We start from the raw sequence: 20,440 nt of genomic DNA, 5'->3' as shown, positions 1-20,440 counted from the left end.
TTTTTTTTTCCTTTTTTTTTTGTAGGCTTACGAGCCTCTAAGGCTTACGAACCTCGTAAGGTTATAGGCAGCTTGGAGAACGTCATCGGTTTCTTCGATAATTAAAAAATATTCAAGCACAGATATTGAAATGCATGTAATAATATGCATACTGTCAAATGTGCAAATGCTTCTGCTGTGCATTGCGTTGTTGGGCATTCATTACATTGATGATCGTTCCACAGAAAGTCGGTGACCATCGGGATTTTGGGAAACGACTCTCGTCTCGTAAATTCAAGATGGGCGATTTAATGCAAGGAAAAGAAGTTACCGTGACAATATCCTAATTCATAATGTAAAACAGTGGCATTGATGTAAACTGGTAATGTCACGGGAAGACCTAAAAACGTTTAGTCAAATTAAATATTTCACGTAACCCGGATGATAATTAATTATTCCAGCATATGAAACTGATAAATATATATTACTAATAATTAAATGCATTTCGATGCTCATATGACGGACTTAATGCAGCCATAATGGTTCTGCTTTTCTATTTTTTCCTTTTCATCCTGTGTCTGTGCACGAAATTGCTCACGAAAAATGAGCACGGAATTCCACTTCGCTCCTTAATCGAATTTTCTCAGCGTGCGACTTCAAAATGTTTTAATTTCTCCCTTCTGTTTGCTGCTAAATAAATGTGATGACGCCTTCGAACGCATTCGGGTTAGATTGTAACGGCAGGCACGTGCGCGAAGGCATCGCCATTGATTGACGGCATAAAACAGTTGCAGAAGTAAAGATTCCTTAACACTACTTTTCCTGACAGCGATTAACTTCTCAAAGCCATCAGAAGTAAGCGGGCTACACGGCCGGTGCTAATACGGAGAAGGAGAACGGCTCTCCTGCTCTTAATCTCACCTCTGCCCCCTGTTCGACCCCGGCGGGGCAGATTGGAGCGCGGCTGCGCCCGCGCGCGCGCGCTCGCTCGCCCGGCAAAGCCGCGCGTTATTATTAGACACGGCAGCGCACTGCGTAAAGACGCCGACACAGAAATAAACTCCCCTCTTTCCAATTAGTCTACACAACATGCCTTCACACCTAACGCGCGTACGCAGGCTTTTGAGCGGCAGAGTGAAAGAGGGTGAAGAAGGGAGGAAAAGAGTTTCGCAGCGGATGCGCCGCTGCGCGAACCCCCGCGAAATGCGCAGATGCAGCGGTCCCGTCTGCGTTGCCGCAATGGTGTTTGTGACATCAGCGGGGGACCGCGTTACACTCGTGTACCGGAGAGGATTGTCCACCGTTACTGAACACCACCTCAAATAGGTCACGACTCCAGTGGGCACCCCAAAGTGATTACAGTCCTAAACTGCGGATTAACATTTGTGAGGGGGGGTGGGGGGAGAAGGAAGGAATGCGCAGCACGCGTTCCCGCTTTAAAGAAGCTCACGTGAAAAGAGATTTCTTGTGGACGTTATAGTGTGGAAGGATTAGCGGTTACCCTGCGATCGGTAATCCAAAATGCATGAGATCTGATGGGATCACGAACATTTATTTACCGAACCTCCTCAAAAAACATTTCCACGACGAGGGCATCGCGAAAGGCACGGTTGCGTGTGCCGGGGGTTTTTTTTTTTTTTTTTTTAAACATCACTCGCGGGCAACAAAAACAGCTTTAAACGCTGCGAGGGAAGTATTCCAAATTAAATAAGTATGTACTTAGTTTGCCTCAAAAAACGAGAGTCTCATCATCCATCGAACGCCACGTTTAAAATTCCCGAACTGGGCAGTTAATGTATTAAAAACATAGTAAGTTTGGTCGCTTTAAGGAATTTGGACGAAGCCCGCTAATATTATATTTATCCAGTGTTCATAAAAATCCATGCAGATTAATCACTGTAGACGCAATTCACGGAGGTACATAAAGATCGTTGTGAAAATAAAGGGACATTTAAACATGACACAGAAATATAACGAGGTCGGTCGATGATTGATATGGATGCGCTCCCTGAGTTGTCATGTCGATATTACTGTCATTAATTAGTCCAATTGCCTTCAGTTCGCATGTGTTACACTTCCAATATAACCGGGCGCGCGAGCCCTGCACCAAAACGCTCTGAGAGGTCAGTAAAAGTGAAAGTTTTACTTACGAACAGCAGTGAATGGGTAATAAATAAACGCAAAGCCGCAGTGAAACGCGTGCTGTCGTCTGTCTCGCGACTCCTGACTGTCACGAGAAGTACCGCAATTTTACCACACCAGTCGCCGGCGGGACTGCGTGTGTTCACGTTTCATTGCGTCTTTCCGCAGAAATTAGCTGCATTTGGATACACAACAGGTATGAACGTAAAACATAATGTGTGGTGTGATACAAAAGTACCGGCAGCATGATCATCATCTATGTGGCACGCGGCAGAACACGCGCGTGGCGTGGGCGCGGTGTCCGTCTGCTTCCAGCCGCGACTGCCGTGTCACTGTGGCGTGGAGGAGCCGCGCGCGACCGGCGGAGGATTGCGCTCTGAACAAGGTCAAGGTCAGACCTTTACACCACAATCGCGATCTTTAGTTTGCGTCGAATAAAAATAACATTTTTTGCACGCATTTGTTGGTATTAAATGCTGTATATTTTTTAATTTTTAAAAAAAAATTCCATTTGTTTTCATACATTTTTAGAATATCCCTCCCGCTACATTAGTCTTATATTTTATTCTTTCGGTACAATAATTTACAGAACGCATACTGTAGAGTATAAATGAAAGTATGCAAACAATATTCACCTATATGCGTATAATTATTCTGACTGTAATAAAGTCAGTCACGAACACGTGCATCTTGGGGACGTTTATTTGTTGACTCTAGCCTATTTTTATTTGCTAACTAATTGTATTTTATAGAGCCCAAGCTCTAATTCCACTTTCAGGTGTATTGATTGAATGTGCGCCGCGTTTGGGAGAAAGTAAAATGCGCGTCATAACGCAAATTCAGATCCCTCAAATCTGTCAATACTTGGTCCATCTGGGTATTCCGAAAAAACAGGAAAAATGATGGAAATTGCTTGAGAAAATCTCAAAAATATTTTATTAGTGACTTTCATTTAAAAAAAAAAAAAATCAGTGACATTTCAGATCTTTTGGAAGTAAATGTTACGAATAAAATCCAATGTCACATCACAACTATAAGTGCAACAGTTGTGCTCTTCTGTGCCTTGAAAGCACGGCACTGATTTATTTGATCTCCTTTACAGTTATATTTATTTATTCAGCAGACGCTTTTCTCCAAAGCGACTTCCAATGAACTCTAGTGTTTATAACATTCGTAAAGAGTTTCACCGCGGGTCTCCATTTCTTTAAACAATTTAAACAAATTTTCGTGCTTGAACTGAGCTCATAAATTTGAGATTGGAAATGTTCACGCCTTTTTAAGTGTTTAGTGTAAAGTAAGGACAAGATTGGTGAATCGGAGGTAGCCGTGCAGTCGGAGGGAACTTGAACTTCAACACTTTCCATGTATTTTATTTATTTATTTATTTATTTTATTTGCCACTCACGCGTGAGCCACGCGCTCCACACAGATGAAAAGTAGGGGCATAAGAGGACAATCTGTAGCAACGCCTGCATTAACGACACAGGAAACAGATCATGTTGTGTGGTTCCAAGAATTTTTATGCAGACTAACCAGTGATCGCGATGTATTTATAGTCTGTAGGTTCGTGGCAAATAAACTTTGAGTTATTTATAGCCCATCCTCTTACCTATATAATAATTAAGAAAAATCAGTCACTTGCTGTCTGTATGTATTTGATTTAAATACACGATTTTATCCCTTTATCCTAAATAGCCTTCTTTGAGTAAAAATAACTTTCCAGAACTACTGAGAAAATATTTTAAAAGTTAATTGGACAAGTACCTAGGATGGGGTAGGGGGTGGGGTCAACATAACCTTTCCTACGACTATTTCTTGGTATAATAATGCAGGTTTGTTTCAGACAGCAAAGCAACAGCATAAAGAGCCGGTTTATTTCCGTGCCCCGACATAGCTGTGACTTTCCTTAAAATGCACTTGACTTTGAACACTCTGTTCTTCATAGTTTTGCCGATGACAAGACATTCTTGCTGTATTATATTCATACATGTTAACCAAGGAATGCGAAGTTCGCATGCAAATTAGGGCACAGGGGACCTGCGAGTGCTTCTACAGTAACCATCCCTTGGGTCCCACTGTCCTGTCTCCAAACAGTGGCCTTGGCAAATGTCACAACTGCTTCTTCCAGTGAAAGATCAGCAATCTCACTTCATTCAGTTCTCCCACCAACATCTTCATTATCAGACACCCAAGTGTGTGTATATATAATATAAAACCACCTTTTGTCTGTAACCCACACATTACAGCCAATTCCTTCACAAGCCTCTGTTTTGACCGCACAAATATCCGAACCATGGTCTTGCACCATAGGAAATAAGGATAAGACAGATGTTCTGACAGCTGGACACATTTGCTGTTTCTCAGGTGGCAAAATAACTGAGTGGGAACAAAAGGACACGTCAGGCGTTTTGCACAAGTATTTTTCATTCGTAGCTGAAATTTGGATAAAACTCACGACTGTCACTTCAAGGGGGGAAAAAAAAAAAAAAAAAAAAGAATAAAATAAAATAAGCTGTTACGTCCATATTCAGTAGGTTGAGTAAAATGACAAGGAAGATATTTTAATGAAAAAGAGTTCATACTCTCCTCCTGCGCCTCGCGGACGATGATCATGTAGCTGTAAAACGAGGTGCGGCCACAGTCGCGCTCCCCCACGCCACGCCACGCCACGCAGCGCCCGTACGGTACCGGGGGTGCGCACAGCTCCAGCGCAGCCACGCGTGCCAGAAAGTGGCGAGCTGTTGTGTGCTTGCTTTTTCCACTCAGTGCAACTCAGCGTTATTTAACTGGATCTTATTTAAAACAATGTATCATGAATAAAAAAAAAAAAACTCATGTCATTTTTAACATCGACTCATCATTACTGTTACAGAAGCGATAGCGCATCTCCGGATATAACCTTCAATGGCCTCTTATTATCGAGTGTTAAAATCCTTCCAGAAATATCCGGATTAAAAAAAAAAAAAAAAAAAACCCATAGAGCAGAGATAAAATGTATAATAAATTGATATGGCGGACTACTGTGGTTCGGTCGTCTCGCGATGTTACGGTTTGTTAGCGCGTTGCCCAGCAACCAGGACTCACGCCAACACGCGCTGTTGACGGAATCTGAGAAAGCTCACAGTTTGGATCCGGTAGTACCGCTCTGAAAACAGCTTTTTTTTTTTTTTTTTTTTTAAAGAGACCCACAGAGTAGAAATCAGTTTCTCTACAGTCCAAACATGTCTTACCATCGACCTACAAAGGAAGAGCGAGAATTTAACGAGCTGAAAAAAAGAGCCGCTGAGTATTACATGTGCAATGGAGTTGTGCAGAAGTTGGAGGACGCCCTCAACATCATGTTCATGGACAACCCGCCGGATATTTACGGCTATTTGGTATGGAGAAGAAGGAAAAAAAAAAAAAAAACTTTTTCAGTTAATCTTTTATGAATAGCAATAAGATGATTTCTGAGGAAACTGATTGGTTTAGTAGAAGATCAGATGCATCTTGTCAACATGATAAAAGCCGCGATGTTGTTACTGGTTAAATTATTATGGAACAAATAAATTGCAGGGATATGGGGACAAACTCCAGTGTCCGCTTTTTTTTTTTTTTTTTTGTCAGGTTTTGTCTCATATTATCATTTGCAATATCATTAAAATGTAACTTTTTATCCTGACGAAAAGGATTTCCTTTCTTTACTGATGAGGACCGATGACAATGATTCGACCCTCATCAACTTAACACGTGTCATTTCAACATAAATGTGCAACGTCTCAGTCATGTGTCATTTAAATGTCTGAAAGTTATTGCAAATTTGAGCAGCTCTTTTAACCATCGGTATAATTGTGGTAGCCTTGCATTTTTTGCTGTTGAAATTGATCATTATGTTTTTTTTATTTTTTCCCTCCAGTCCAACTACTTTTCACAGATTGCAACTCCACCAGTTGTGAGCAGACTGTTGGGAAGAGAACTGTATGATGGAAAAGGCCAGTTGACAGTTGAGGCACATGTCCTTTGCATCATTAGAAATGAAGAAAAGGTAATAATCCAGCGCCTTTGCAGCGTCTACCCACTGATATATATGTATAATTCATTTTGTGGCAAGCATTAGATACTAAACAACACTGTTTATAATTTACAGGAAAGCGGCTGCAGTGCAATTATTAATTTGCTAGTACAGCATCAAAACCTTGTAAATATTTCAAATTATTCAGAAGAATCCGAGATTATTAATTTTGTTCAAATTTTATATCTAGTAAATTTACATTCATGTAATATATAGTGAATAACTTAGCATTCTTTTTTGAAAATAAGGCTTTGATTTCAGCCTCTGAACTGAAGTCTTTAATTCAGATCATTAACCGAACTGAAAGGGTAATTAGTTTTGGCTTTTGAGAAGCTTTGTGGACACAAGTAAAAATAAGGATTTGGAAGCTCTGGAGAGCTCTGAAGAAATTATACCAAAGCGCACGCTGGACAGAAAGTAACTGTAATACAGGAGATGGCACGATTCCAGGTGAAATGATTTTGAATAAAACCCACAGAAATTAAAACTGTTCAGATGAGGATTATTTTATGTAAAAAGTGGGCTAATTTTTCAAGACATTGAAAAGTGTGATAAATTAGTTGGCTTTGGGAATATGAGATAAAACGGCGCTCGGCTGCTCTGCTGTATGGAACTCCAATAAATCAGGACCTGAAAAATCACTGAGGGGGGAAAGGCAATTGTCAGAAATGCTGGTCGTAGCTCTGGTAATGTAGGTTTTCATCAAAATCAGAACATATTAACTACCACAGTGTAATCAAGTGACTTCAGATATAAATGATTGTCTGTAATTTCACACTAAGTACGGCTCCATATTTACAAACACTATGTCCGTCACGTGATTCCGCAGGGCCTGGAACAATGCGACGTTTCAGTACTAAGATTCACTATGAAATCTAAGAAAAGCGACAGCAAGACGCTCGTACGCAGTCCCGGTTTTAGCGGGATTTGCAGTAGAACGATGCTCTCGGATTATTACCGCTCCTATTTGGCAAATACTATGAGATGTCTGATGGTAATCCACTGTGACAGAGAACAGCGAAGCCAGTGATGAACCTAAAGGGAGAGAGAAGAGTGGATATTAACTCAGATACTCCACCTTCCAACCATGCTGCTGGCTTCAGGTCAGCAAGAGGTGACTGTGTCATCGCTGCCTGCGTCTGTAATCATCATTGTCAGCGGAAAAGCCTTTTGGAAGCTCTGCCAAAGCAAGGAGAGACACAGCCCAAACAAATCCTTATATCAATGTCCTGCCTCAGTACAATTAATTGGACCGCATCAGAGGTTGTGCGGTGTCACGTCAGAGCAGGCTGAACACATCGCTGCTCAGTAGTCTGCAACCTGTGGTTATTACATTAATTTTCATTTTCTGTATAAGTAATATTTAAGGACTTGCATGTCCAAATGTTGGCTATCTCAAGTACATTCGCAGGTGATTTGGGCATAATATTTGCTTGGTGTACCGTATTTAAGAAATGGCTTCAAAAAGCTCAGACAAGAAAACGTGGTAAATTCGATTCTTGTTTCACTCTCAAGTTTAAGACGGCCTTGGGCGGATAGAATGTCCGTAATATTTCAAGAACCATCTTTCGTCAGATGAAAGGAAGGAACGTGAGAGGTGAAAATATAATTTAGTTGCATTTATTGATTTTGTGTCTCTAGTTCCTGCTCGGTCTTTGAACACCGTGAGACAGGGATCTATTATTGTAGTTGGGTGCAAATGCCATCTTTAAGTGTTGTTGATTTTTTTTGGTGTAAAAAGCAGTGGAAATAGACATTAGTAGCTGTTCAATTATTGTAAGGCAGCTTAAAAGAAATGAAGTAGATCTCCTGTCAATCCATCTCATGGTTCTAATATGTGATTTGCTTGTCTTGCCCTAGAACGTATGCTCCGCAGTGATATCCAGTCACCGTGAACCCAGAGATGACAGCGTTGGTGACCTTGCTATCAATGGAAATGATAGAAGAAATCATTCTGTGCAGATGGCACTTGATTGGATCACTGAACCACTGTCCATGATGCTAAAGGGCTTTGAACCTGCTGACCAAGCAGGCGTGGATAAAGTATTAAGGTATGTACTTATAGATGTTTTCTGCTTCGCTACAGAATTGCAAAAGTATATTATAACATTAACTTTGTGGCTATTAGGTGTATGGTATAATGTGTGGGGGGATGTGGTGGCACAGCAGACTTGGCCTGTGCCTGCTCTCTGGTGGGTCCGGGGTTCAAGGTCCACTTGGGGTGCTTTGTGACGGACTGGCATCCCGTCCTGGGTGTGTCCCTTGCGCCCTGTGTCGCTGGGTTAGGCTCCAGTTTGCCGCGACCCCACTTGGGACAAGCAGTTTCAGTTAACGTATGTGTGTGTATAATATGTGTATAAACAATGTGAGACAAAAAGCTTTATGAATGAAGACCATACAAAAAATTTTGTCAGTTAAGTAGAACAGACCTTAGACATAGCATCTGAGCCTATTTCAGCCATTTAAGAAAGAAAAAAACCAAAAATCCATAATTTCTGGTGTTGCTTTGATTGACTAGGCCAAAAGCTAGCAACTGACAACAGAAATGTGTCCACAATTAAAGGTCATGAGGGAGTAAGTGGAAATATTGGCCTTTGGAAGATAAAAATGAACACTGAATTAAATTGGGGCAAAACAAAGAACTAAAGGTGTGTGACACCAAAAGAAAAGGCTAGAGAAGGTTTTTTTTTAGGGACGGTTGATAGCATAGTGCTTCGACCTGCCACCTTACGCTCAGAAGGATCCAGGTTCGGCAGTACCCTTGAGCAAGGTACCACAAACTGCTCCAATGAAAATTCTCCTGCTGCATGAGTAGGCGAATCATTGCAAGTAACTTACATTTTACAGTACAATTCTATTTACAATTATTTACCCATTTATACAGTTGGGTAGCTTAACATTCTAAGCTGCTTTGAAAAAAATTGTTAGCTCTATGAGTAAATGTAAGCTTAAAAATGGCAAAATAAAGTCAAAAGTGAGAGATTTAACATCTCTGTAACGATAAAGCTGAAATGTTGCAGATAGAAGACCGGATTGAACTAAATGTTCGCACGTGTTTCTTTGTACTCAGCGTACGCCCTTAGAGACGTCGTATGTTGCCTACATTTGTTTACAGTTGCTACAGTCGGTCATAAAATACCTCCCTGCTGGTATTTACACAGTATTCTAAAGCTAGCCTGCTACCTGGTTTTTATGATTTTCTCGTTGGTTTTGGTTTTTTAAAATTGCGATTTTCTTGAGAATGTATGGCAAAGTTAATAGACTACCAGAAAGAAACAAATATGTGATTATGGAGCGTAGGACACTATGGCCATGACTTTCTGATCGCGGTTGTACTGTCATGTTTCGCCAGCGTTAAGGGAAACGCTGGTCCGGCAGCAGAGCCGTTTCCCTCGTATCCGAAGGCCGGTTAATGAGCCAATCAGTGACACAGTGGGCCTGGGCTTCCCAGCTGTCAGGGCCCATTATTAGGAGATGGAGTCCCGATACATTGACTCACATGAAGTTATGGAGAACCTCAAAAGACTAACTGCTGGCATTATGGTTATGGGAAAAAGCCACTAGTCTCTTTTTGCTGTTTAAGTAGTAAATTGTAGTAGTTTCATTAAATGCCTTATTGACCTCAGCTTCAGAAAGCTGGCCTACATCCCTTATTTATCTAATGGTACAGGCTTAGAGCTGTTAAAAGAGCATGGCACAGTTACTCCTAAGAGAACTGTGCTTTTGCACATTTTTTGAAGGTTTGCATCAATGTACGATAAATTTTCCTCTTATCAACTAGCCAAACCAGCTAATGTATTTTCCAACTTAGAATATTCATATTATTACAGTTTTAATATTAGAGCTGCGCACACTTTGCATGAGCACTTGTACTCAAATCAGCAATAATGAAGTGTTTTTCATACACATTAGTAGACACATTAAGTCTGCTTTTGCGGTCTGTCTGCAGTTCATTTTTGTCCGTACCAAGCAAACATGTCCACATGGGACCCGCACACAACACATGGGCAGCCCAGCTGGGGTCTACAAACTTTTCCACATGGGGCCGCGTGTGTATGATGAGCGAGTTAGGCAAGATGGGATGAACGTAAATGCCTTGTGGGAAAACAGTAGGTCCCACTTCAGTAATGTGAGGGTTCCTTTTGGATGTATGGCAGCTGCAGAGTAATGTTCATGTACTGACGTTTATTCGTTGATGACACAGTACACATGTGAAAATGAAATTAATGCTATTCATTACTGTACTTTGAATATTATTCAGTCGGTCCTGGTAACAATTGTGCGGTTTCTGAAAAAAGAAAAATGTTTGTGTGCCACAGTGACTTTTTCATGGCACGTTTCTTGGAGCGTCAGGACAGGACGCGTAAAGAGCAGGAGAAGGAGCAAGAGCAGGCCACCGAACCTGTACGTGATCCTACACCACCCCCTCCTGCTCCCGCTAACAAAAAAGGTGGCGGTAAAGGTAAACCTCGAACATCGACAGTAGGCCACTGTTCGTGAGCAGCCAAATCTGAACAGCACACTTTGTTTGATCAAAAATAATAACTGGCTTCATCAAGCCTCACAGTGACTGAAGCAGAGGTAAAATTGTAAATAAAACAACAAAAGTATATGTCCAAAATTTTTAATTTATTTGTATTTATTGACTAATGGCATAAATTTGTATTATTTTTTTGTATTTATTGACTGACACAAATTGTTGCTTCTAAAGTCTTTAAATCTGAAATAGATGCCCACAGTGTGTCAATATTTAGGAAACAATTAATATAACTCATGAGAAAATCGTCAGTTCTCAAAAGACTATTTTGCTTTTCCATGGTAGCTCACCAGGTAGCCCTGGTGCCTCACAGTGCTTGGGATATGGTTGGATGAGGATGCTTGCAAACCACTTCTGTTCCTCCCTTGCTTTGAAAGCTAGGGGTTGCTATGAGTTGACTTCAAGTTGATGGCACTTCGATCCATTGAAGAGTTTATCTACACCGTGTTTCGTGGGCATAATCTCACTTCCACAGCGGGCACAGGGAAGAAGAGCAACGTTGCAGAGAAGCCCCTTCCGTCGCCTGAGCCTCCAGCGATTGTGGTACCAGGAAGCATGGCCATTGGCAGCGTGTCCTTGGTGGTGGCCAAGGCCGCGGCTCTGTTAAAGACAGTCCCCCTCTACGAACACATCCGATCTCTCGGTAGCCACCAGGTCTGTGTGTGCACGTCACCTCACCCTCACCGAGGGACATAAGACTTCCTTTGCGTGGTAGGCCTTTCAAGTAGCTTCTGCAGTACATCCAGAGGTACAATAATAGCTTTTCATTTTTTTTTTCATTTAAAATAGACTGGGTCTTCATGTTACAAACATTTGGGTTGTGAATTTTTCAAGATACAAAGCTTTTCTTCCAATTTAAATGCATTTTCCTTTCTATTTTCAAAAATTGTTGTAGACCTGAATCCAGTCCATGTTTCCACAGACAGTCCTTACTTGGTAGTAAAATATACCCAAAAAGTAATAGGACTGGAGTATTTCACCTCAATTCCACAGTGTTTACCTTTATTCATTTAGCTGATGCTTTTCAAAGCAACTTACAGTGTTGAAGTTACAATTATGTACCCATTTATACAGCAAGGTAACTTTACTGGAGCAATTTAGGGTAAGAACCTTAACAAGCAACTTAACATTGTAAGGTACAATTATTTATTTATATACACAGTGGGGCAATTTTAACTGGAGCTGTGTAGAATATGTACTTAGCTCAAGGTGTGTACTGCAGCCAGAGGTGAGGCTCAAACCTGCAACCTTTGGGTCCAAAGATGATAGCTCTAACCATCACGCTACCACCTGCTCGGTTTACAGCTTGTGTTTGGTGTTTGTCAATGTCGGTGATAAACAACAAGATAGCAAACATTTTCCATGATATGGGCAAACGATGGAAATTTGTAGAGGCAGTGCATTGTTATTTTCAGTCATTTTAAATTAGTTTTAATTTAATTTGGCTCCAAGTTAATATATTGTCTCAATTTTAATAACTATCTCATTATCAAAGACTTTTACAGAACCTACCCAGCAAATAAATCGAGGTATCTGTCGATCATTGCACTTTTCTTGACTGCAGAGATAGCAAACTGAAAGTGATTGAATTGGCATTTCATCCACAGTGTTCCCTCTGTCTCGCCCTGTGTTTCTGGCATAGTCTCTGGAGCACAGTGACTCTGTGTATAATGAGTGGTGGATCATAAGGGAATAAATTAAATTTAATTTTTAATTTTGCATTATCTGAAGCAGCCGGTGGCGTAGTGGTTCGACCTACTGCCTTTAGACCCAAAGGTTGCAGGTCCCATGTCCACCTCTGGCTATAGTATCGTGGGCAAAGTACTTACCCTAAAATGGCTCCGTTAAAATTACCCAGCTGTATAAATGGGTAAATAATTGTAAATACCTTAACGTTGTAAGTCGCTTTGGAGGAAAGCATCAGCTAATGCATAATTGTAAAGCTGAAGGTTTTTACAGAACCTAGCTCCTGAATAATGTGAGCGACATCTGTATTATTAAGATTTTATCGATTGTGATGTAACGGATGGATTTACAAACAAACTGAAATGCAAATATCCTTTTGATACCTACTGTTTGTAAGTTGAGGACCTAGTGTGTTTTTAAAATTAATAATACATTAAGAAAAGTATATCAGAGCAATGTGAAACAACTAATAATTAATTTAGTACGTTAAAATGTACTTGCACTCAGTCTGTGTCGCAGTTATATTTGAATGTGACCTGTTGTGGATATAGAAGTAATTTTCACTGTACTACAGCCAATAAGTAATTTACAAATGAAACTAGAAATAAGCAATTTTTTAATACTCCTTGTGCTATGAAAATGATAGTGATTAATACGTATGTGCATTCTATTGAATTAGTTATGTGAAGACTGACCTCATCCACAGAGTCTAAAAAATGTGGAGATGCCAATTCCCATGGTTACACTGCTGAACTGTGGCAAAACCTCCCCAGGAAAGCTCAATCTTGTGGAGGAAGTCATTGTCATACCCGTGGCAGGACAACGTGTCAGACAAGTATAGTCGCTTATATTTGATTCTTTTTCTGTTCAGCTTCCATTCTTCAAAGACACTTTCCACAAAGTTGTGAAAACCATTATTCCATATGATTCATAAAAACTGAAGCACAAAACCCCTACTTGACAGTATAATAAAACATACATCTACACAGCATAACGATACACTTCTCTAACTTGATAAATGACCTGTTTAACAGATTGTCGAAATGGTCCTTGAGCTTCAAAAAGAGATTGCAAAGATACTGAATGCCACCTCAAAAACTGGGGTAAGAGAAAATGTAGACAGCTGTACGAACATGTAGGCACTCTTTTGTGTTTATCCATGTAAGCATTCAATTTTCTGTAGCAGTACCTATAGGCCTAACAGTTCGGTGTTGTGGAAATTATAAGTCCTAGTGTCATTACTTGCATGATTTTGCTTTTGAAAATCAAAAAAATTAGTCATTACAATTAAATGTATGCACACAATTCTTATGTTTAAATATATTTTATTCTCAGCGCTACGTGATCTGCCTCAAAAGCTGTACGTATTTTTAACCGCGGCGGCAGTTTTACACAATTGGTTCCCTGATTGTAATTTATTGCTCTGTGTTACGCTCTCAAGAGTAATACTCTTAATAGTGTTGTCAATCTGTTTTTAACCACTGCTACAGACCTAAAAAAGAAGGTAAGGTGGCTAATAGAAAAGTATTCCTTGTTTCATTACACAAAAGAAGTGTAGTATTTCCTTCTTTACAAAGATACTGAACATGAGTGGTCAGTGTCGGTGCGCTGCGGTCAGAGGTGAATGTCTTTTGTAGTGCAGAGTAAATCGCGCTGACCTTAATCAACACTCATCGGAAGAAAACCCGCAATGAACAACAGGCCTTCAATAATGCATGTTTTGGAAGGAACAGTTTTGTCTTGGTAACCCCAACCTGTTATGATTCCTTCTTTCCTAGCATGCTTTCAATACGACCTCAGACTCTGGAGGGCTGGTGATGGGATGTGACCGACCTGAACAGGTTTTAGACCTAATTACGGAGGCATGCAGTAACCTTCGCCTTGAACTTGGGAACAAGATATGTTTGGCAATAAACTGCAGCGCTCATGAGTTAATGGACTACGTAAGTGACAGTTCAGGGGATCGTGAAGAGTTAACTCCTAACACTGTAGTGGTTCTAAGCACACACCGTAGTGAACAGCTATCCCAGACAAAACAGCCCATGTAAAAAGGTTAAGAAAAAAGTGGAAACCCAAAAAAATGAAGGTAGAAAACCTGCTTGTTACGAACAGAATTTATAGTGGTGCTGCCCATGCAGACCACAGATGATGTGCTGAAGAGCAAATATGAACACGACATAAAAAGAACGAACTATTGTGTTGCTATGGCAGTTTGAATTTAATATTAAAGAATGTAAAACATCTATATTTCAAATTGTGGAAAAATGCAAAAGGAAAAAAATCTACTTTTGTTTGGTAGTGGAAAATAATTGATTTGTTTTGTCTTCAACCACAGCCAAAAGGCAAGTATGGAATCATCAGCGGAAACCCAAAGTCTCCTGATGAATTAGTGGACATCTACGAAGACCTGACAAGCAAATATCCTGCGATTACAGCTCTGATAGATCCATTTCGAAAAGAGGTAAATTTATAACTCCTATCTAACCATGATTTTCTTGCATTTGTGAAATATTTCTTTCTACAAAACCTTCATCATATTGTAGATTATGCATGCATTTTTATTTATTTATTTTTTTTTTTTTAGCTTTAGTTCCTCCTTAATTTAGTTTGCATTGGTGTAGAATTGTTTCAAATTGCTTTGGCGGTCTGAGGCAAACCTGGATTTGCTGTGGGAAAGGTTCATTTTACAAAAAACCAAGCAAAATAAATCATACTGCTAACAAAAAAGGCGTGTCAAGTGAAATAAAATGGGTCACTAACCTGATAGCCACAAATGTGGGGTCTGACCCAGATAAGAGAAAGATTTAAAAGCCTAAATTGGTGTGTGCTAAAAGGGCACAGAAAAGCAGGATGTTCTCACCAGATAAGATCATGTTACCAAAAGGCAACGCAGCGTCTCCTAATAACTTTTAAACATTTTTAATAACGGTCACCACTTCTCATGTTACTTTCGATACAATTGAATATTGGGAGAAATGCAGATTCAATGTTTGTGCTCCAGTTCTCTAAAGTACTTAACAGCACATGGCAAAACAGTCACTATAAATATGAAGCCAGCATTTCTAGCTTTGATCTGACTTGCCATATAGTTCATGCATGTGGTTTCCATGGATAGAAAGTGTTCTTGCTTTAATTTCCAAGCATAGTCTCTTGGATATAGGCCTTCATCCCCCTATGTGCTCCCTAATGCCCTTTCCAACTCTTAGCGACAAATAACTGGCTACATTTTGTTTTTGCAGCGTCCTTTTATTATGATATAACTGGCAGTATGAGAAGTGTGAAGATGCATTCTTGTTAAGCTCTACATTACCTATCATGCTGGGTTCGCTTCTGTATCTGACTATTACTCCTTGTACCACTTAACACTTGTACTAACAAAACTTGTACACCTTCTTTAATATTTACATTACTTGGACTTCTGTTATTTGTAAGTGCCATGTATGCTTATGAACCTGACCTCAAGCATACTCTTCCCCTAGTTTATTTTTCATTAATTTAGCTCACACTTTTCTCCAAAGAGATTAGTTTTGTACACTAAATTATTACCATTTACACAGCTTGGCAATTGTTATGGTATCAATTCAGGTTAACTATCTTACTCACGGAAACTATAGCAGAAGGTGGCATTCAAACCTTGGTTCTTCACTTGTAAAGCAGCTGTACTAATCAGTATAGTACCGAGTGCCCCGTAGTTTGGCAGATAGTATAACCCAAGTTTTAAACTCTGTAATCAAAACTAATAAACACATCTACAAGTAGGGTCTGACTACTGTTTTTATAAATGGATGGAGATAATGTTTTAAGCAATGTTATCGACTCAACCACACTTTCATTTCCCAAACCAGATATCTATCCCCAACATCCTACTTTCCCTCTCTCACTTTAACTGTTTTAACCAAGCACAACCATGGGTCTGTTAACAGCACCGTGATTTAACGTATCAGCTAATAAGACTAATATATATCGACAATTAGTTTAATTTTTCAACCCACCTAGTGTCTGTTGGAATGGAAGAGACCTAATTAAATATGAATGCCACACAAATGTGTAATTTTTCACATTAATGCCCCATTTTACTTTTTAAATTGCATTCTTATATATAATATATATATAAATAATGAATTTAAGATATATAGGATAAATATCTGAATGGAAACTAAAGTTTTAGAGAAATTACTACCCTAGTCAATATTTTGATGAAAGTAATAATGATTACTGAAATGACAATGAAAACTAGGATGAAAGCTGTTTTGCCATTATTTTATGACAACTTTACTATAGTTCTGTCCTTTTGCTTTGAATGTACATACTTCACTATTCATTTGTTCTGAATATCTGTTGATTCATTTTCTTCGAGTGTGGAAAAATGCCAACTTCAAAGAAGTCACAAAAGTTTTTAAAAAAAAAAAAAAAAAAGTGACCCAACATCCTATTTATAGGATAACCAGTATTAATAGAAATGCCATCGTATAAAATAAATTCGTTTCAATAGACACGGTTCTAAGAAATAAACATAAAAGAAAAATAAATTTACCCAAATTTTTTTGAATACTGTAGAAAAATGTGCAACAGAGACAAAAAACTTGCGGAACTTTAAACACTGAAAACTAAGCTAAAACTGTCACTCTAAAGACAGCGCTGAAAGCATGTCCCAACATGACTTCTTAATGATCAACAAAAGTTATCTTTACCTCTTCCCCAAGGTCATGTTGGAAAATTTAAAGGCATTGTTCTATAACTATGACGCTGGGTGCTCATAATAAGGCAGCAGGTAGTGCAGTGATTAGTGCTGCCACCTTGTACTCAAAGGTCAGAGGTTTAAATCCCACTCCTGCTGCAGTACTCTTGTACAAAGTACTTACTACAAATAGGTCTAGACAGTTGTATGGATGGCCTAAAACACTCCAAGTAAGCAAACATTGCAAGTTGCTTTGGAGAAAAATATGAGCCAAATGTATGCAGACAGTAGTCTCCAAGTCTGTGCTTTCAGATCTATTGGTGTCCATGTGCTAAACGCAGAAACACATTGTGCCACATAGTCAAGCTCATACTGTTAATGACTGCTAAGTATATGAGAATTTAGTAATTCATTTTGTTAATATTATTATTGACAAAATATAATATTGTCATTATAAGAACTCTGCTGGGATATGCCAAAGGGAGCAATCTTATCTGCATTACATATCATATTATATATTAGATGCACATACACACACATTGTCTGAACCGCTTGTCCCATACGGGATCGCGGGGAGCCGGAGCCTAACCCGGCAACATGCTTTTGTGCTTTTTCTTTTCAGCACCACCAGAAAGTTAGCGGTTTTAAATAAAAAAGCAACTTGAAGTGGAACAAAAATGAAAAGTTGCACAATTGCTAGACATCCAAACATTGACAGACTCGAAACAATTAATAAATACGGCTGTGTTGTTGCAGTTACACAGGACATGGATTGGTCATCGTTAGATATTAAGACCTAACGTTGGGACTCGAACAATAATGTTAATGGGACGACCGCCGTAAATCCAGGTGGTCGTAAATTGCATATGTTGTAACCCAAGGACCACCTGTACTAGATTTTAAAAGGAGCTTTAAAATTCTACAAAATATTTGCTTTATAATTACGTTGCTTGTTTTTAATTCACTGTTGTGTGAAATCCTCTATAGGACCAGGAACAATGGGAGAAGCTGAATAGTGTTCTAAGGCCCACATGCTCTCTCTACTGTGATGGGACATATGCTCCCACAGACCCCTATTCACTGGAAAGGATGCCATCCCCTGCTTGGGCCAGAGGGTTTGTTCTGAAACAAACCAACCAAACCACAGTCACTGACCTAATCCGCATCACTCAACAGCTAGAAGGTATGAAGCGCATTGCTTGGTCTTGAAACTGCTTGTATTACATTAATTTGTGATTTTTCTAATACCATTCAAAATGTTCTTGGAAACAGATGTACTACGTAGTGCACTGTAGTATATTAGAGGTGATGTATATGTTTTATTCTTTGTGTTCATCATCACTTCCTGCCTATAAATATTTTGTGATCAACAGAGCAGTTCATTTATAAATTAAATCAATCCGTTTTGCCTTGCTTTCTCCAAGGATTTTTAGAAGTTATGAAAATTGTCAAAAGTAATGTCATTTAAATGTTGTTATATCTAAGTATTGTGATAACTGAGGCAAAAGGCACTGTTTAACTTAAATATGATCAGACAGGAGGATAAGACTAAGTACATTTTGTAGATCTTTTATTTTAGGTACCAATGAGTGACGTTTGTTCTTCTTTGTGTCCAGTGATACCTATCGGGTCAGTGATCACCAACAGCATTCTCAATTTTCATTTCTCATTAGGTATAGTGACCATACTTGGAACAACAAGTGGAGAGCCCTGCTGTGACACTCTCTCAGACCTGGTAACAAATGTTCATGTACAGTAGACTGTTGTTCCATCATGTTAGAGCTTCCTTTTCGAACAAATAGAGAGAACACAGCCGTGACACCTGGGCCTGTATCTCCAGTTCGGATTAAATTGGAAATTCATTCAGTTTTTTTTTTAAAACAGACACACACTTGAAGTAAGCTTCTGAATGCACATCAATTTTAAGCGATGCAGAAAAGGTCACCAGACATCCTTGAAAAATTTAAAGTCCAGAACTAATCTGAGTCAAAGTCAAATACATATGTAACAACGTATTTAATGAGCTCCTGGTATAAAAACAAGACTAACTGGTACATGATACCACAACATTAGCATTTACTGCAATTACCATGGGACTTTTGGTTCAAATTCCAGTTAGCCAAATGGTGAATTTATAAGAAAAGCACAGATGTCTGTCAGCCTTTATCAGATCAGTACTTCTGACGTGGCACTGTTGCTTGTGACCACACAAAATGAATTGGGCGCCACACCTGTTCAATGTTTCACAAAGCTCAAGAACTGTTGGGATACCACTGGCCCATGTGCCATATGGCATATTCACGAGTAAAAGAAATAAGGTTGCTTTTCCCCTTGCTGGTGTGCTGTGGACCCACCTTGATTTTCTGTAGCAGTAAAACCCCTGTATTGTGTGTCTGTCCCTTCAGGCTGTAGGACTGGGTGTTAATTTTGTCAAACTGGGAGGTCTGAATCATGGAGAGCGGCTGACTAAATACAACCGTCTGATTTCTATAGAGGAGGAATTGTCCCAGCGGGGAATCCTGGGTATGGCTTTTTCTCTGTCTATCCTTTCAACTGGCAGAAAAAGGGTTTGACAAAGCCCAGGGAGGAGGGACAGGAATCGCCTAGCTGTGGAAAACACATCTCTTTCGATGTATGAAAGGAACCCTGTGTCAGGAATCACGAGGAAAGGATCTGGCAAAATGCGCCTTGGCTCTCTTAATTGGCCACCTAATTACACCTAAAAGGGCAGAGACACTGCACCGGTACTGAAAAGGAAGTTCATCTTTATATAAAATAAAGGATGGACCTTTGCACCGCAGCCATGGTGCACACAAGGCCTTTCCTGTACTGTACAAACCTTGCTGCAGGACATGTGCAAATGTGGGATTTTGCAGGCAAGATGTCATCTTCGGGGAACGCTCACTTGAGAGAGATGTTACAATTTTGAGACCAGCTGCTTTCAAACATTACGCTCGTGATAGGAAATTGTGTGAAAGCACCTCTTGGGCTTGTTGTGAATTCTATTCACTCTAAGATCTGTGTTTTGTTTTCTTTTGTAGGTTCAAAAGAGGAGCCTGAATCTTCCCATCCACTGGCAGCAGCAGACTAGCACATCTCAGTCTCACGTTATTAGCAGAAACGGGGTGAAAACGCAAAACCGCTGGCTCCCGTTGGCTACGTTTATTGGTTTAATCCGTTTTAAACTTTTTTTTCTTAACAACTAGTGGTTTATTAGACATGTTCTCTCATGCTGTATTTTTTGTTTCAATATTTAATGCAAATTAGTGAAGTTTTTAAAATGCCAATTACTGCTTATTACCATGACTAGATTTTACTCCAAATGAGCATCTTACAGCATACAACCAATCTTACATCAGTACTTAAA

General features: G+C 39.6%; 2 protein-coding genes across 3 annotated transcripts in view; one reads left to right on the top strand and one right to left on the bottom strand.

Annotated features, from left to right (window-relative positions):
* Window positions 1-2,204, bottom strand: part of hspa12a (heat shock protein 12A) — a 79,012-nt gene extending 76,808 nt beyond the window's left edge. Inside the window, exon 1 of the mRNA XM_018724982.2 lies at window positions 2,130-2,204. The gene's annotated coding sequence lies outside the window, so the exon portion shown is untranslated. The remainder of the gene's footprint in view (window positions 1-2,129) is intronic.
* Window positions 2,205-2,277: 73 nt separating this feature from the next.
* Window positions 2,278-20,409, top strand: eno4 (enolase 4). 2 transcript variants are annotated; one of them, XM_018724985.2, is made up of 13 exons: window positions 2,278-2,506; window positions 6,017-6,145; window positions 8,033-8,223; window positions 10,492-10,634; window positions 11,185-11,363; window positions 13,102-13,230; window positions 13,430-13,498; window positions 14,174-14,338; window positions 14,731-14,856; window positions 18,061-18,256; window positions 18,747-18,808; window positions 19,479-19,596; window positions 20,115-20,409. In XM_018724985.2, the coding sequence occupies exons 1-13, from the start codon at window positions 2,336-2,338 to the stop codon at window positions 20,162-20,164; spliced, it is 1,728 nt and encodes a 575-aa protein (XP_018580501.1). In that variant the 5' UTR covers window positions 2,278-2,335; the 3' UTR covers window positions 20,165-20,409. The 2 variants fall into 2 exon arrangements, with proteins under 2 accessions (XP_018580501.1, XP_018580502.1); XM_018724986.2 differs by lacking the exon at window positions 2,278-2,506 and adding an exon at window positions 5,186-5,498.
* The last annotated feature ends 31 nt before the right edge of the window (window positions 20,410-20,440 follow it).

This window comes from Scleropages formosus, chromosome 8, assembly GCF_900964775.1.
Source record: "Scleropages formosus chromosome 8, fSclFor1.1, whole genome shotgun sequence".
Taxonomy (NCBI): domain Eukaryota; kingdom Metazoa; phylum Chordata; class Actinopteri; order Osteoglossiformes; family Osteoglossidae; genus Scleropages; species Scleropages formosus.
This window is presented reverse-complemented; position numbering and strand designations above follow the sequence as displayed.